The sequence below is a fragment of the Apteryx mantelli genome, chromosome 1, assembly GCF_036417845.1.
Source record: "Apteryx mantelli isolate bAptMan1 chromosome 1, bAptMan1.hap1, whole genome shotgun sequence".
NCBI lineage: Eukaryota > Metazoa > Chordata > Aves > Apterygiformes > Apterygidae > Apteryx > Apteryx mantelli.
The window spans coordinates 2,513,303-2,531,362 of NC_089978.1; the positions used below are offsets into that span (position 1 = coordinate 2,513,303).

General features: G+C 48.4%; 1 protein-coding gene across 1 annotated transcript in view; it reads left to right on the forward strand.

Annotated features, from left to right (window-relative positions):
* Window positions 1–14,804, forward strand: part of SLCO2B1 (solute carrier organic anion transporter family member 2B1) — a 67,570-nt gene extending 52,766 nt beyond the window's left edge. The window contains exons 9-15 of the mRNA XM_067289597.1: window positions 501–665; window positions 2,652–2,844; window positions 3,694–3,853; window positions 9,236–9,405; window positions 11,874–11,938; window positions 12,915–13,035; window positions 13,231–14,804. Coding sequence (XP_067145698.1) covers window positions 501–665; window positions 2,652–2,844; window positions 3,694–3,853; window positions 9,236–9,405; window positions 11,874–11,938; window positions 12,915–13,035; window positions 13,231–13,405 — 1,049 coding nt within the window. The 3' untranslated portion in view covers window positions 13,406–14,804. The remainder of the gene's footprint in view (window positions 1–500; window positions 666–2,651; window positions 2,845–3,693; window positions 3,854–9,235; window positions 9,406–11,873; window positions 11,939–12,914; window positions 13,036–13,230) is intronic.
* Window positions 14,805–18,060: the final 3,256 nt, after the last annotated feature.

Sequence of the window (18,060 nt, forward strand, 5' to 3'; positions counted from 1 at the left end):
CGGGAAGGGTGGGATGCGTCCAGAGAGGAGTTATTCTCTGTTCGTGCTCACTTTGAGGCTGGATATGTTTCTCACTGAAAATCTTTTTTGCTGCTTCATCTTTTTCAACAACTAACCCCTGGCGTTAATTCACCGACCCATGACGAATTCCTGGCGCCAATGGGATGAGCTGCCAACTTCTTCCCCCTCTCTCTCCACTTATCGGTAGGGGAGCCTAGACAGCTTAAACAGGACACCTCACTCCAGGTGGCTGGTGTTAGCTGAGATGAAATCTGCTTTATGTTTAAGGAATACCTGTTCCTTTTTTTAGGACCTGACTGGATTTTCTAGTCTGTGTCCAGTGGGTAGCAAATGTTCTTAAGAACTCACCAGGAAGGGATACAAAATAGCTCATTCTACTCAAAAATTCCAAGGAAATTTGAAGTTTTTCCGCTTTCCATGGAGCAATATTTTGCTTTTCACCCCTTCTGTGTGTAGCAGATTTCCTCTTTTCCTTTCAGGTTTTCCCCTGGTCTTGCTGAGAAACCTCCGACATCCTGTCTACCTGCTGGTGGTCTTGGCTCAGGTCAACCTCTCTGCCATGGTTGCTGGTTTAGCGACATTCATGGGGAAGTTCCTGGAAAGACAGTTCTCCCTCACAGCATCCTTTGCCAACATGATCATCGGTAAGTGTTGCTGTCACGCTCAGGGACTTGCCAGCTTTTGAGCACTTAGAAAATAATCTAAGAAACGCCTTTTCCTCTGGAACTGCCAGTCTCCTCCCATCGTCTGGAGACATATACTACACCAGGTCTCTGCCTATGTGATTTCTCAGGTACTAATTTCCTTCCTTCCTTTACTTTGCAATCTGAGCTCACTATAATAAAACCCTGCGAGACCTGGAGAAATGTTTGTTATATAAAGCTGTTCACTATAATCAGGGAGAAAACATCATCTCATTGCGTCAGAGGAACAAGGAAACATCAGATTTGAGCTGTGTACGTGTTTTTGATAGGAATTAGTTCACACTAGTCACTGGGTTAAGGGTATTGGTGGTTGGACTAGTTGATCTCCAGAGGTCCCTTCCAACCTCAACCATTCTGTGATTCTGTGATTCTGTGGATTTTAAGAAGTAGATAGTAAACAAAAGGAAAAACTGCAAAAATGCATGCAAACATTTTACATCAAGAAAAAGAGGACCAATTAGACTTGTTGTATTAATCTTTTATAGATTCTTCAAAAAGCTTGCTACAGTTAAACTAATTGCTCGTAACAGTTGATATCGTTACAAAGGAAAGGATGAAATTTTAAGCAGCATATGTTCTTGTGAGATTAGACTTGTATTGCTGTAGCATCCGTAATATCCTGTCCTGGGCTGGGATCTCACTGTGCAAGTTTATCATGATAATAAAAACATAAAGAATAAAGCCTTACTCTTACAGTAAGTCAGACTAGCTGAAGAGTTCAGAGGTCTAGACAATAGATGCAGAAGTATTTTCAATGTTTTTAAACAAATAGTATGCATTCCTCAGAGTAAGGATTTTCTAAAATCTTTAACAAATAAATCAGAAGACAGTGAACAGATTGGAAGAAGAGAACAGACTGGTAAAGCCCCGTAGCAGGCTAAATATAGTCAGAAACCATGAAGCAGTGGTATTTTCCACTGGTATGGCCCTACTGAGTCGTGCCCGGGCTTGCTTTGCCCTCAGTGGTAAAGACGTGCACTGTATTTCTTGTATGAATTTATCCAGCTTTCAGTCCCAGCTGTTGAATCTTGCTTTGCCTTTTTCTGTTAGATTAAGAAGTTTTCTTTGGTTAGAAATCCTTTCCTTGTGTAGGTATTTGTGGACTGAAAGCAACCTCCCTGTTAATCTTTTATTGAATAAAATAGGTCGTGCTTTTTTGGTATCCCATTGTAAAGTGTTTTTTTTTTTTTCAAAACTACAAGTTTTTCATAGAAATCTTTACTTTTTTTTAATGATGACACCAGAAGTGGACACATTATTCCATCAACAGTTTCATTATGCAGAAATAAAGTATTCTCTCCAAGTTTACTTGATATTTTCTCCTGTATACACTGAAAGAACGCATTTGCTTGATTAACTCTAGCTTTTCACTGGGACCTTATGTTTGGGTGATTTGGTCCCTAGATCTTCCATTCATCTATACAGAAAGGAGCCTGTTTGCAGTGGGATCTGGCCATCCTTGCAAAACTGCTGTTTCTGATCTTAGCATTATTCCACAAGTTTTGCTAAAACAACTTTGGTCCCTTCCAGATTACTGATGCTGAACACTAGGAAGCTGACGACAGATCCTCTGGGCCTTCACTGCAAATGGGCCAATGGTTATTTCCTCTTTCTTACTCAAGGTTCAGAGGATAAAAATCAAGATCTAGGTTCAAGCTGTAACTCTTAGTCCTGGGCTGCTAGGTGAAACGAGGCACTTTATCTCTGCACTCTTGACTTGCTCCATCTTCAAAATGTGGTGTTGATGCTTCCTTTGCAAGGCGCTGTGAGAGCTAGCGGTGCTCCAGATGCTGTTGCTGGGAGCCGCTTTTTGGTAAATGAGCTGGCTCCGCGTCCATTCAGGGACACGGCTCCTCAAGGAAGGCAGCGGAGAGATCGCAGCACCATTTGGACTTCAGCTCTCTTGCTCTTGGTGCCTTCCCCCAGGTGCTGTGAACATCCCCGGGGCGATGGTCGGGATTGTGTTGGGTGGCGCCATCATGAAGAGGTTCCAGATGTCCCTGAGACAGTGCGGCGCCTTGTGCGTCCTTGGCACGTTACTCTGCGTGGTCCTGGCTTTTCCCCTGCTCTTCCTTGGCTGCCCAACGCAGAAGGTCGCTGGCGTCACCTACAGTGAGAGGTACCAAGAGCTCAAGCTAAGTTAGGTGACCAGCAGTGGATCTGCGTCTCATCTTCAGGGCTGTGGGCATTGCCATCTCCTGTTGCACTCTTCAGAGTTGAGATGGGAGTTTAAAAGTTAAACAGAATACCCAGAATTGGGGTTATTCCCTTATGAGAAACAGTTAATGGTGATAGAACAAGGCTGGAAATGAACGTTTTGGGGGTAAACGGTGAATCTGCTGCATTCTTGCTCATTCTAACTTCATTGACACAAAGTAAACACATTTTTGGCACAAACAACACAAGATTAAAATTCCATCTTGGAATGTGCAGAATATTACTCATGGGCTAATAACTTGGCAAGAAGCCAGCCCTGGGAGAATACCCTGAAAGCAGTGGCTACTTTGCTGCACAGCTGGAGTGCAGGCAGGACTTGGTCTTCTCTTAGGGCTCGATCCAAGTTCCTGTAAATCCCCTCAGGCAGCTTCCTGAGGTTTCCACAAAGTTGGATCGAGCCCTGAGAGGGAAGCCCACCGCCTCCAAGAGCACGGTGTTACACTACCCTGAGGACCCCACACTGGGAGCTGAATGCTCAACATGAAACAAGTGGGTGAGTCTCTTGACCACTTGTGGTCAGGCTGCTTTTCCCAGGCAGAACAAAGGCTGTGAGGGTTCATAACAGAATTTGTGTGGGTGTTTTAGAGGTTACATATGTGGAAGATTCTGTGTTAAGCAATCAAGTGTTTCTCTACTAATGTCTACATACGTATCTCCTGACATACATATCTCTTATTTTCTATATAAAGTATATATTAGTGATGCTCATATAACATGCACTAATATATTCACATATTTCTTTCTGTCACAGCTCTGAATTTGGACACCATGCTTTGGAGTGTAACCTTCACTGTAACTGCCCCGAGAAAGCCTATAACCCCATCTGCGGCTCTGATTCTATTGAATACATCTCACCGTGTTACGCTGGCTGTGACGTTGTAAATATTGATGACGTTAAAAACTCAGTCCTGGTGAGTCATTCCCACTGCGTTAGTGTCCTGGCTTGGGATGGCTAATGAGGGATGACCAATGCAGTGCTTAAGCCTGGCAATTAGGTTCTCTGACATTTGTTAGTGTTGGACAAGCTTCTTCCTCTGATTGAGCCTGTGCTGGGCTGTGGGATGAGCAGGGGAAGACTGAGAATGTCCCAGGAAAACCCCTCGCAGAAGGTGTCTCTTAGCACTCTCCAGTACAACACAGCCCTTTCCAGCGCAGGTCCTCATCCAAGGCAGCAGGTAGAAACCCTTCAGGACTCTGGTGTGTCCTTCCCCATCTGCTGCTTCACCCCAGGCCAGACTTTGCATAGGACACCTTAGCTGTAATATCTCCCTTGCTACCCAGCAGCTTGAGCTGACTTTTTGCATGGGTGATGCAAGGACCTTCTGCATTCCCTTCACCCTTGAACTGGGACCTACAAGGTCTCCTTTCTTAGCTGTGTTTCCTGTGGTGGCATAGGAGGACTTGCAGGAATGGAAGGAACGGCTAATCACAGCACCTAGTGTGACCCACCCGGACTGGGAAGCCAGCCTCTGTGGACTCCTCTGGTACTCAAGGGATGCCCACCCACATCAGGCTCCTGCTATGAACTTCTCCAACTGTATTCCCTGAATAGGGACCTATGGAAACCAGGCTCCCAATATAGGCAGGTTCTGTGAAATTCTGTGAAACCCCTATGCCTTGCAGCAGGTACCGCCCACACTGCTCACCCAATAGTATTTTCTTGGGCTTGACCCAAAATCCTGCTTGAAGCCTAGAATGAATTTTTCAAATAACCTAACCAGCTCCATTTCTTCTGCCCATGCTGTCAGCAGATGTTCCTCTGCACAGCACCAGTATTAACCATGCTCAGACTGACATGGACTATCGCAGTATCAGGCATTACACAGCAAAATGCAAAACTGCAGTCAGCCCATATTCTCCTTCTCCTAAGGGGGTGGGAATGCCAGCTGAAAACACACAACTGATAGCTACAGGAGAAGAAATGGGTGTTTCCATCATGTGACTTGTTTTAGTTCTGCTGCCTGCCGCTGTATACACCAGGCATCTGTAGATCATGCATAGGGATGAAGAGAGAGGAGGTAAATCCTGCTTTCGGGAACCCAGGTAGTAATTCTGTATGCTCTGGGCAAGTCAAGCCCAGATGAATCATTGCCCCAGTTCATATAGCACTGACATTTAGCATGGTTTCTATCCCAGCTTCCATGGTATTCCACCCATAGGCCTTCAGATGTGCAGGGTAAAATGCCATGGTCTGGCTGTGGTTTGCATCCTATCCATAAGTACGAGTGATCAAGCCGAGGGTCTGTATGAAATTTAGTGGAGAGAGTCCTGATGTAGGGGCTAGAGAAATGGGCTCTGATCTTGACTTTCCCTCTGATTTGCAGAGACCTGGCCAGGGTTATTTAGCTGTCCTGTGCTCCTTTTCCTCTGGTACTCCCTGCCTGCCCACTGTAATGCGAGCAGAGTTGAGTTTTCATAGTGCCAGTTGCCTATTGGGTCTCCAGGCAATACAGTTCTTCAAATAAATAATAAGGAAATCTTTGCCAAGTCAAACACCTAGCTGAAAAATGTTACCAGTTCATTTAGGGTAAGTAGTTTTCCGTCCTGTTCTTGGCACAGGATATAATTGCAGCATGGGACTGGCTCGGCACAGTTCTTGATAGCAGCATTTTGTTAATTAACAACGCTTAATTTTAATAACAATTATGTTTTCTGCCAGAGCTTATTCCCAAATGCGCTTGTCTGCAGGCTTGTGCCTGCCTTGTGTGCAATAGAGCCTTTTAACTGCTGCTTCTTTGTCAAAGACGACTCCAGCCCTTTGACATCCTCCGTTCCTGAATACAACCCACTCATGTATTCATTGTCTGATGGTTGTAGCCCCATGCTACCATAACATAAGGGCTCCCTTTATGGTGCTGTGCAAATACTACTTAGTAGAGCCAGCAATAGGTCTTCCTTTAGCACTTAGATAATTTGCCAAATCTTTCTTTCAGCTACTGATGTACTTTGACCCAGTTTAAGTTGTGCGAGAACTTCCACACAGGGACCATATCTCACTATGTTGTTAATAAAGCCAAGCCCTATGGCAGCGTGCAGCAGATGGAGCGCATTGCATCTCCCTGGGACGGGGGATCACTGCAGGCAGCGATTCGGCTGTAGATGCTCCTCTGTCGGGAGCTGTCCACAAAGCGGCTTCGGTTCCCCCTTGCTCTGGATGTGCCATGGTTGCTTTTCTCTGAAGATTAAGATTTAAGTCCTGTCCGTCACGCAGCAAGAGGAAATGTGTGTGTTACAGGGGGTGTCTGCCCTGCTGCTAGTTAACCTGGATAACAGCGCGCTGCACTGCCGCCGTTCAAGACAGGTGTTATCTAGATCACAGCTGAACTTTATTCCACTCCCACCCTAGCAATAAAACTTTGTTATTAGCCTCATATTCTCTGCTAACCTGTGGCAGGAAAGGAAAAATTAGGTTATTGCATTTTATGATAGTCCTCCAGCTCTGGTTTTCACTGCTGTATTATGCTTTTGTCGCTGTTTCCAGGAGCTCTTTGCCAACACAGGGAGCTGTGGCACTCTTTGCCCACTGCTTTCCATGTCCTGAATGCCTGTGTTTCTAGGAACCCTCCCAGGGCACCGCAAAACCTGCAATTTTATATTCAGCTTTGCTGCAGCCCTTTCCAGAGGAAGCTTGTGCAGTGCAGTCTCGGTTTTAACACTGACGTTAGAAAGCTCTTGTACACTGAAAGGACGTGATTTCCTCCTTGCTTTGCCTGACATCTCCAAATTTCATTTCTAGAGGCCCGAGAGCAGGACCCTGCAAACTTGACCTAAGAGCAGGAGCTTGATATGACAACTTTTTAGTGCTTTGCTATTTGTTTGGGCCCAGCATGACCCGCTGAAGCGAGGCAGCCTCCGGGCTCCCCCTCGGACTGCGGGAATCCCCATGCCATCTCGTCTCCTGGGTTTGCCTCTGAGCCCAGCTCTGCCCTCACCACGAGGGCGATGGATGGGAGCAGGGACGTGCTCTGGAAACGCTGCACGTCCCCTCGCAGGCAGCTGTGCCAGTGATCCGCGTTGGGTCCTCCATGCTCACAGACAGCGCGCACCCCAAAATTTGGGGTGCTGGAAAGTCCCAGCTGTGGAAAAAGAAGAAAAAAAAAAAAAGCAACACACATGTGAGCCACTTTCTCTTTTAAGAGACCGATTACCAAGTATTACTGTCAGGGATGTCTGACACATAGCTGAAAAACACAGGGCTGGCCCTACTCCAACCGGCAGCCTGATCCTGCCCAAAAACCACAGCCCTCGTTTCAGGGCTGTGCTCGGTTATTTTCCTCTCCCGGCCGTGCTGTTTTGGGCCCCAGCATGGGGACCAGCCCGGTGCTGCGTCAGCATCGTGGCACGGCCACCCAGACGGGTCTGTCGGATGCTGCTGGGCCGCTGCTGTCATCGCGGCGGGCTGGTTCTCCGGAGGGTTTTGCAGCTGGGGGCTTGCTCCTAGCTCTGAAATCCCCTGGGGTTTTGAATGAAAGGGGCTGAGCACAGTCTCATGACTCCATCACGTGCATCTCAGGCCCTTTTTCCCAGTTTGGCCTCTGTCTCTGTGCAAGTCACCTAAATGTCATGACTCTGCGTCTCTGTAAGAGGGCACTGGTAGGTGATTACACAGATCAAGCAAGCTTTGATTTATCTAATTGCATTTTTTTAACCACTTTGGCCCAAATTCATCTCAATTATCACAGCCACTTATCTGTAGAGAGGATGGATCGCTCTCTGGAGACCCACTTCTCTCTCAATGACTGCAGAAGTACCCCAGGCAATGAGTTTGCTTTAGTTCATTTCAGATGGCTGGGGAAGATAAATCCCAGCCTTAATTTAAAATATCAAATCCTCTTTCCTAGAGCTGGAAGGAGTTAACATGTCCCCTTTTGTTCCAGATCTCCCCTGTGCTCTCATCGGGGAGTGGTTCCTTACAGGTCTCGTTTATGGCCGCTTCCCCCAGGCGATGATGTGGGGACAAGCACTTGGGAGACCGTGGGTTGATCCTGCTTCTGGGATCTCTCTTCTGTGAATTGTCGCCCCGTCGTGAATCTATTCCCCTCCAGGATCTCTAAGATTGTGCTCTCTTTATTTAAAGTTCTATCCCAGAGAATGAGATTTCTTGTAAAAAAAAAAGAGAATTGTGAGAAAAAGAAAAATCCATAACCTTTGCCCAGGGCATCCTTTCTTTGCTAACACTGTGCCAGTTATTTACGACCTTCTCTCAAAGGTGAAGTTTTACATTTTCCCCCCAGGAAGTGTTTTCTGATTTAATATCCCATTGAGTTTGGGCTCCGTGAAAGCAGGAGATGGATGTTGTGGCCTGAACCAGCCCTGCTGGGAACGAGCAGGCCATTTCTCACCCCGTCCTGCCAGGGACGTTCAGCCCTGTCCACTAAGTGAGCTGTGCTCCCAGGGGATCTGTTGCAAAGCATTCCCAGGACAAGGCTCTGCCCGGCCATGGACAAGCTGCCGTGTCTTCTTCCAGCCTTGGTTGGCAGCCTGGGTAAAGGCTTTCGCAGCGGTCCACCCTGGAGGAGCCAGAAGCTGGGAACAGGTAACGAAGCCCAGCCCGCTCCCCCAGAGATTTCTGCCAAATTGTGTGACATGGGCCAGCAAGCTCACATCAGGTTTGAACGTTTTATCAGCCGTGAGAAAGATTTTTCCAGAGTAGATGGAGGCATGCCAAGAATCCAGATTTATGTGAGATGCCAAAGCATTTAGTTGACAAATGATGACATTAAAATAAACCTGTGCATAAGCATCTTGAATGCACAATGGGTGTGAAACAAAGGACAGAAAACACAGGCCCAGAAGGATTTCTACAGAGGCGTGGGAAAGCACTGCTGGGGCTCACATGAACAAGGCAAGGATGCATCTGGGTTGGGAGCACTTCCAGGTGCTTCTGAAAGCCTGGAGAGCTCAGCCGAAGTACCATGGCTGCCCAGTTTCCCTTCTCCATCAGCCGCTCATGCTCACACATGTTCCACCAGAGTGATGCCGGTGGGACCAGGTGGGACTAGGTCCTGGTGGGACTAGGACCTGCTTTCATAAATGTCAGGATGCTGGAGGCTCAAAGTGGAAATGGGAAAGAGTAGGTCCTCATCCATTCAGTTTGCCATACCCAGTCGGATTTATTGCACGTATTTTTTTTTTTTCCCTCCTCTCTGAAATATCAGATGTTAATTACTGCTAATTATTTACAGACAAATCCTAAATACTCTTCTCCTGCCCCTTACAGCTGGCAACTTTATTTGGTATCTCCGTCACCTTGATCAGATGAGCAGCCTCCAGGTTTTCTCTTCTCTTTTCAGAACTACACCGACTGCAGCTGCATCTCCGAAAACGGGATTGCAGGCTCTGCCAAACCTGGGACCTGCGGCACCGGCTGCTCCCACCTGCTCCTTCCCTTCGTGGTGTTGTCCTGCCTGGCAGGGATCCTTGCAAGCACATCCCACACACCGTCCTTCATGCTCATCTTGAGGTGAGCAGAGCGGAGAGGACCCTGTCTAGATACAGCCACTCCTTTAAGTACAGTGCACTCCAGAAATGGCATTGAGAAGCTGAGTTTGGAAAAGAAAAGTGGCATTGAAATGGGGGAGGAAGGTTCTCCCCAGCTGAGGTAGATGTCATCCAACTGAACACGTCCATCTTCTAGGCTAGGCCTCATGTGGAGGTGCATCCGTCTCTCTTTCCCTCTCTCGTGTCTCGCTGTCCCTGTCTTTGCATTACAACAGATCCCCCAGGCTGGGAGGGCAGGCAAGCACGCCGTGTCCACCTGCCTTTGGAGCAGGCTGGACTTCACTAGCAAAGACCTGGCATGTCTAGCCAGTGCAGAAATGCAGAGCAATTCCAATCCCAAATGTCAAAGCAGGACTCGCTCTTGCAGAGCCTGCATTAGCAGAGCTCCTGCTGGGCTAAAACTACAAGGGCTCCTCTGAGATCTCTTTAGCTGTTGCTGCTAAACGCCCTGAGGAGTTAAGCAGCAAGTAGAGATTTCAGGCTGCTGGATGCTTTGTCACGGAGCTGCCAGCACCGCGTGGCCACCAGCATTGCTCTTGTAAGCAGCGTGACATTAACCAGCAGGTTCAACCAAGGAGCAGCGGGGTGGTTGTCCCCCTGCGCCTGCCACCCACCGCACCTCCAACCACCGATGGGGCCGTGGGGCTTGCAGGAACCCCACGTTTTACCCTCAGCACCCCCCGTTCCTGCGCTTAACACAAAAAGCCTCTTTCAGATCCAGCAGCCGCTGTGCTCCTTCTCCCCACCCACGGCTGATACTTCAGTAATGAGATACGCTATTAACTTAGCATTAATTTAGCATGGCAGTACTTTGGCACTTTTTAATGCAGCTCCATGTTGAGTTAGGAAGTTTAATTGCCTGCCTTCCTTCTGAAAAGCCTCACTTGAACGGAGCCTCGCTTCCCAGTGCATAGAAGCATTTAGGGCACTAGTTTCCCATACCCTGGGAGCGGTGCCTACAGACGTGACACCTCTGGCACCTTGCCAGGACGCCAACATCTTCGCACGGTCACCCAGGAAAACCTCCTGTGCCCTGTCGAGGGCAGCAATTCCCCCCTGCTGCTCGGCGCTGGTGAGGCCACATCTGGGCGCTGGGTCCAGTTTGGGTCCCCCCAATACCGGGCAGGCTGGAGCGAGCCCAACATAACTCCAAACTGGTTGAGGCTGGAGCCTGAGATAGGGCAAGGTGGAGCAGGGGAAATTTCACGTGATTCTGCCATTCTATCTGCCAGGGATTTGAGGCAATAAATAAGTTTGTGGCAGCCCCTCTGGAGCAGCATCCCTTGCTGATACAGTATCCCTTAGGCCACACTCCAGTTTCCTTGGAAATAGCGGCCAAGTCTGGCAATTCAATGGGATCTGCCGATGTTTTTCCCTAGCCATCCTCTGAAGAGGGCGTTAAACAGGATTAAGCGTCTGAGGGCCAGAAAGCAGAAAGGGTGCCAAGGCTTTGCCCAGGACTTGGCCAAATTGAGAAGCTGATCCAAGCGACCAGCCTGGAGCTGTTTCTCAGGGCTGAGACATCCTTCTGCCTTCCTGCAAGGCACCCCAAGACAGAGACCTGCTGAGGGACTGTCTATTAGTCCATAAACTATATTCCCAAGTACACTTCCTTGGTTGAAACACTGAGAACAGATGGTTTTTTGGGGGAAGAGTGGTGGTATGACCTATTTTTACCTTGACACCCAGGCATTATTAAATGACTGTTTATGCCATATTATGAGTGAACTATACGTATGACAAACAGTCAGAGAGGCAATGAAAGCTGAGCTCTCTGAGGTGTGCTGAGCCTGGGGGTACTCTGCTGCCCAGTCCTGTTGCATGTCTCGATTTTGAGGTAGGAAAGAACCTCAAAGAGGTCATCGTTTTGGTACCACCGTGATCTCCATATGGGAATATAGGTATATTTGGGTTATTTGTGTGACCTTGGCAGGAACCACAGTCTAAAATACTTCAGAAAACTGGAGGGCCAGCAAAATGTACACTGGGACAGTACATCTCAAAGAAAGCCACTTCCTGAATGGGTAAATCACTTTTCTTTTTCATTTACAAGCATTCTTTGTATTGCTTGTACTTTGTGGAACCAGGGGCTATTTTGGTATTTGCTTGTGGTTTACTCATACGGATTCTTTAAATTAAAAAACAGGGGGAAAAAAGCTACATAGCTGAGCTCCTCCCTGTCTCCTACAGAGTTTGGTCAGATTTTAAGACCAAAAAAAGACTGTGGCAAGCATCCAGCCCTAATGAATGAAACATCATCCCTTTTGCTGACGTAAATGGGAACCGTCTCAGGTCCTTTGTGTTTGACCAGAGGGATGGCTTTGTGGGTGAGGTGCCCCAAGGACTCGTGTGGTACCGGGGAGGAAAACCTACATCCTTGCTTAAGGGCAAGTGGGACACACTGAGCCCTCTTCCAATTTTGTTTTTCAGGAGCGTCCAGCCTGAAGACAAGTCGTTTGCGGTTGGGATACAGTTCATGCTGCTGAGAGTTTTAGGTAAATTAAAATGCGTTGAAACGCCGGCCTGAAGATTGCAGCAGCTGTTGGGGATTTGCATGGGTTTGATCCCTGTGGAGCCCCAGGGCTGCAGAAGAGCGTTGTCTATTTGCAACCTGTGCTCAGGCAAAGATGGGGGGGGGGGGCAGCATGCTTTGGGGAGAGAAGAGGCATCTCTGGAGGGATGCGTCTACACTGCTAAGTGAAAGAGGGCCAGGGAGCGAGTCAGGGACCGGGATGCTCCTTGCTGCCTCCTCTTATCTCAACAGCTGGCTCCAACTTTCTCTTCAGCCAAATCCACTCTAGTCTGATCTTGAGCAGTGTGACTCCGAGCTAACTTTATTTAACAGTGTAGACAAAGCCACAGACACCATTAAAACCTGCTGAGCCTCTCTGGAGGACAGCTGTTGGTTGGGTGCGAGTATTCCCTTGTTTGCCTCTGGCATAACAGAGTGGCTACAAATCAGGTCCCATGATCCCACCAGTTATTTTTCATATGGTGGAAGCTCATTTTAACCTGGATGTCACTCGAATGTGCTGCTGCAGTCATAGGAAGGAGCATACCTCTACGGTAAGCATCATTCTTGGGCTGAGCAACGGTCCCTTATCAAAGAGTAGTGAGAAACGAGGACCTTCTTGCATCTCCAACCCCAGCATCCCCCCAAAGTGCACATTAACCCTGACACCACCGCTGCAGCTCTGCAGCAACAGGGATGTGATGAAGGTTCATCTGTTACCCCTGAGCCCCATGCTGGCCTCAAGACCTCACTGGGTGCAAACCTGCAGCCAGCCTTTCACGCACTGGACAGGCCTTTCCAGGCACTGCCTGGTTTAGCATCTGCTCTATAGCCGCATCAAAGACAACTGTCCCTGGCCACCCTCTGTCTGCTTAGCACATCTTGGAAAATATTCCGGATCAGGTCTGTCCCCACAGAGATGCTCCCATAACACAGCCCCTCTTCCCCTGTGCTTTCAGCATGGATGCCCGGTCCGGTCCTGTACGGCAGCGCCATCGACACAACCTGCATCCTCTGGGAGAAGAAGTGCGACAAGAACGCCGCCTGCAGATACTACGACAACGATCTCTTCAGGCACAGGTAGGACCTCCGCAAGCCCCCCTCGCCTGCCCATTTGGGTTCATGCCACTGTGCTGGGAACAACGGGGCCAGCTGCCTCGGAGGGACAGGTGGTGGGAACGAGGCATGGGGACGGAGGGAAATGCCGGGGGAATGTGGCATCCTGCCGTTTCCCTGCCCCTTGCTGCCCTGCTTTCTTGTGCTTCCACTCCACAGGTATCTTGGACTCCAGTTTTTCTTTGAAGTGGGAGCTTTCCTGTGCTTCGTGACTGTGTATATCGTTCTCAGACGGCAGGAGAGGGAAGCCGGGAATGTAGCAGAGACAAAGACAAACCCAGAAAAGGAAAAACTGGCAGAAAAGTCCATAAAGAACCCAGAATCCAAAGTGTGAAAAGAAAATGTGAATTGCAGTCCGTGTCCTGGGAAGGAAAGCCACGTGAATCAACCCTCACTTGAACTGTGAAGGATGGATGCTTGGAGTGGCCGAAGATAGGACTGCTTCTAGGTGGTCTGTGCTGCTTCTGTACTGCCTTGAGAGTCCTCCTATACGCTCTTCTATACCTGCCTCCATCCGAATGGTGCATCTGCACATTTGCATGGATCAGTCCACACCCATTAATCTTTGGACACTGCAGTCTCCTGGATTTATATTCCTCTAAGCATTTGTTCCTGCTGACACTCTCAATGATGCCAGCATTGAGCATTAACCATACAGCTGAAGTTTTTTTTTTATTAAATGCTTTTTAATAAATGGTTTTGTACTGTACCCATACGTCTTCATGAATGATGGACTGTCCTCTCCCCCAAATGCCAATTATTTCTTGTTCCTTTCGCTCTCATGGTGTTAGATGGTCTCTCTACTCTTGAAGGCTTCACCCAGCTCCAGATGACATCATTGATGGGAATTTTGTTCCATGCTGGGGACCGTTGCGTGGACCAGCTCACATATCTCACTCAGCTGCTCGGTAGAAGTTGCTCGGGCAGGCAGGAGCTGGCTGGTGAGGGGCAAGAGTGAAGGAATTGGGAAGGAGGATTAGGGAAGGTGGACACTGAAAGGAACTGCAGATAGAGCCCAGGAGAAAATCTAATAGCTGCAGAGTTGTAGTGCTTTGGCAGCATGGCACCCTTTTGCAGTAATAATAATAATAATAATAATAATAATTCTCACTTTCAGATTACCTGTACTTGTCAAAGGAGTTTACTGAGGCATATGAGCATTAAGCCTCCTTTCCATTTTCCACTTCGAGAAAGCCATAACTTTTCCCAGGGCTGCAGCACCAGCGAGGCTGAACCCAGCCCTTTGCAGACTGGGCAGAGCTTGTGGCTACTCCGTTTGACCACAGAGTCAGACAGCTGTGCTGCGCTTCTTGAAGGGGTTGCTGTCAGAGGCGGCTGTAATTATGGGCTGAAGGTCGAGCCTGGTTTTATTTCAGTGCAGCTGCTCCTATTTCCTGCATTCTTTCCATCTGGGGGTTCCTGTCCACCCAAGGGCAAATTGTACCGCTGGGCTCAGGCCACCAGTGCACCACCACAACCCATTGGGTAACTTGTCTCTTTTGGCTTCAGAATGGAAAAGTCCAAATATGCAGAAGAAAACAAATATACAACAGGGAAAAAAACATTAACTCCTAGCACCCTGCCTATTAATTAGTCACATATTAAGGGTCAGGGTATCCACTGTGCACCTCAGTACAGTGGTGGAGGCTGTAAAGGACATTGGTTGACTGGCTGACATGGATATTTTGCCAGATTGTTTGCCCAACCATTTTGAAAGACCCAATAAATATGCCTTAGAGCAAGAGACTAAAAAAAAAAAAGTGCAGCGTCTTTTGTTTATTGAAGAGGTGGTTAATAGAGACTTTAGTACAATTCACAGGTACCTACACAGCAAAGTGATTTCTGGCGTAGAAGAACATGTTAGAAGAGACAGACTTGAGACTGCGTGGTTGAGAGACGAAGATGGACCCATTCAGGCAGAACAAGCAGCATATGCTAACCATGAGCATCGGAAAGCCATATCTGGGGGTTTTTTCCACTGTTTTCAGTTTTCAAGCCTTGACAGGGTAGCCTCTATTTCCAAAGCAGACGTTAGCAGTCGTGGAATTGGAAAGAGGGTCTTTGGGCAGGGCTAGGGAAGATATCAGCCATGATGGTCACAGTGGTCCCCCTGGCTCTGGGCAACCCAGGAATTTGTGAGCAGTTAGCTTGCACCTTCTCTGCATCCGTCAGCGAAAAAGGGTCTTTCTCGGCTAGGCACAAGTCCTTGACTTGCAAATGGTTTCTTGTGCTGTTCAGCACAACCTCAAGCCACTCCAGGGTGCTTTCCAAACCACAACAAACTAATAACAACCTAATTTGTTTTGAATGTCATGAAAAGCTGAGAGCTGCAAAGTGCTTTGCCAGGAATACCCTTCGACTGGGTTAGAGGATGACTTGGGTAGGGGGTAAAAATCAGAAAGACTGCACCTTCATATCATGAGGCCAGCTGACTTCAAATGTGGCCCGGACCAGCAGAGAGATCCCCACAGCAGCCCAGCCTGGGCAGCAGCTGGCAGACAGGACCACAGCCCTGGCTTCTACATTTTGGGCCGCCAATGCAAAATTGCTGCTGTCCCTTTGCTGGTTTCGTTGGCCGTGTATTGCGCTGCCTGGGTCTGTCGTGCCGGGCTGCCGGCGATGGCAGGGATGGACCCAGCGGGTGGCTGTGCTCTTGCATAGCAGGCTGCATAGCACCAGACTTGCCCTGCTATAAATCAGAGACCCTCAGCCGCATGAATGCGAAGCCTTTCTGAAAGCCCCCACGTTGCAGCAGCTGCTCTTTAATCCTCGTGATTACCAAATGCCTGCTGAAAAGGAGCCAGTGGTGCTGTTTACAGAAAGAGAAAAAAATAATAAAAAAAAAAACCCTTACACAGCAATTTATCTTGTAAGTTTGTTCACAAACAGCATCATGCAAAAATAAACAACGAGTCCAATTACTTCCCCAGAATCTGCGGTGCTATTTCAGATGATGGAGACACTGCGCCGTTCCTCGGCCGCTCGGCTGGAACGATGGCCAAGCTGGCTGGGCTGGTGACGGATGCAAAAGCCACCCGCGGTACGGCCTGGCCCCCTCGCTCCCAGCACTGCCTGTTCTTACTGCTGAGCTAAGGACCGTACATCTATTTTCCACTTGGAAAACTCCTATCACATCACGGAGAGATTTTTCTCGGGCAGTGCACAAACTGGTACAACTTGAATTCCTCCTTTCCTCATTACCTCTCCATCAGAAGAGAGCTCCCAGCGGGTAACGCACCTGAACAACAGGCCCCAGCTCTGTGGTCACTTATAGGCCTGTTATTATGCTTTGGCTATGGCAATTTCCATTAATTTGGGCTTGAGTGTCTATAAACAGAAATCAAAACACTTTATCCCCCTTCCTCTCCTCTGTGCTCTTTAAGAAATCTGTTGAGAGGGACAGACTTGCAGGGAAAGATAAAGAAAAGGCTGTTTGGAAAGGGTCATTCCCACTGTCGGGGGGCAGGTAGATAAAAAGCAGCAAATGTGAGAAGGTTGTCAGCACCAAGGTAAGAGGAGGAGTGTTAAACGCAAAGCGAGGGGCATGTAGGCAGGAGGGCTGCGATGAAACGAGGCAAAGGAAGACGTAACATCAGGGAAACATGCCCGGTGCTGTTATTCTATGCCAGGTTTTCCCCAGGGGGGAGATATTGCCCTGGAGTTAGTTTAAAATAGATTTTACAAGCCATCTAAGGATATACCTTAGGTGAGAGCCATAAATTGCCTAGAGGAGGATGGCAAAGTCAGTCCAGCTGTGCTGTAACTCCATTGACTTTCTTAAGTCTTGGTCCTTCGTGCTCCAGGAAGGGTAAAGGAGATAAGCTATAGCAAGGCAGATATAGCAGAGACATCCAGGGCCAGGAGCTGAAGGCACTGGGTGTTTCTGGGCAGCATTTTGTAGTAGCTGGAGCTCCAGACCTGAAGATAAAACAGTGCCTTTAGGTACATGAAAATTGCACAGGGGCAAGAGGCAGAGCTCGAACAGGAGTGAAAGCTATTTCCCCAACTTCAAGGAGGCTCTGCAGGCGCAAGCGTGGCCGTGCAAAGGTGTGGGGAAGCTGCGTGGGTGGCAGCAGTCCCAGCGAAGGCAGCGAGCTGCTTAGCAGAGACAAATCGCTCTGCAGGAGAACATCTCCGAGGTTGGGAGCTGCTTTTGCGGAGCATTATCACTCTTAAATCACCCTCTTCATGTCAATTGCTCACAGATTTGGCTGAGGCCTACAGCATCCTTTCATCACACTCTGACACTCTTTAGGTGCCTCTGTCCTACAAAGGAGACTCCAAATACCAGCACTTGCTGCTGCCCTTCATAGCTGCAGTCCCAAACTAACGACCTGAGGTTTTCAGCCCCCAGTCTTACCCCGATGGATCTGGTTCCTCCTCCTCCTTTGCCAGGGTCCTGAACCCATTTTTTTGGCAAATCGAGTCTAACTCTGCGCCATGCATTTTCTGTTGAGTTCTTACAGGCTTTCTGCAGCAACAGCTGCACAGGCTCCCTCAGTAGCCAGAACAACACGATGCTGGTAGATCAGTGGTACCCAGCAGAGTGGTGCACAGTCCCAAAGTACCTCAAAAAGTTACCCTTTGCCACCTTCAAACCAGAAGCAGATGAGACACCTTAATAGTCTCACTGGATCGGGCACAGGTCGGCCCATTGCTGCTTCCCAGGCTGCTCCACCCTGTGCCGTGCCAATGGACCAACCATCCCAGAGCTGGTCTGTCCCTTTCACCCAGGCTCCCCTGCTCAGTGGTCAGAGCCCTAGGAAGCTCTTCAGAGCAACCAGCTCAAATCCTGTGTTTTGCAAAATAAACGCAATTCCTCTTGTCTTTCTTCAGGGGACACAGGGGAAACCTGACTGTCTTGACAGCAACTTTCTTTACTTATCCATTTCCCTTTGACCTTTTCTTTGTCTAGAATAAACAAACCCAACAACTTCAGCCTGTTCCCCTAGCTCATGTTTTCTTAACCTCTATGAAGTACATCCATTG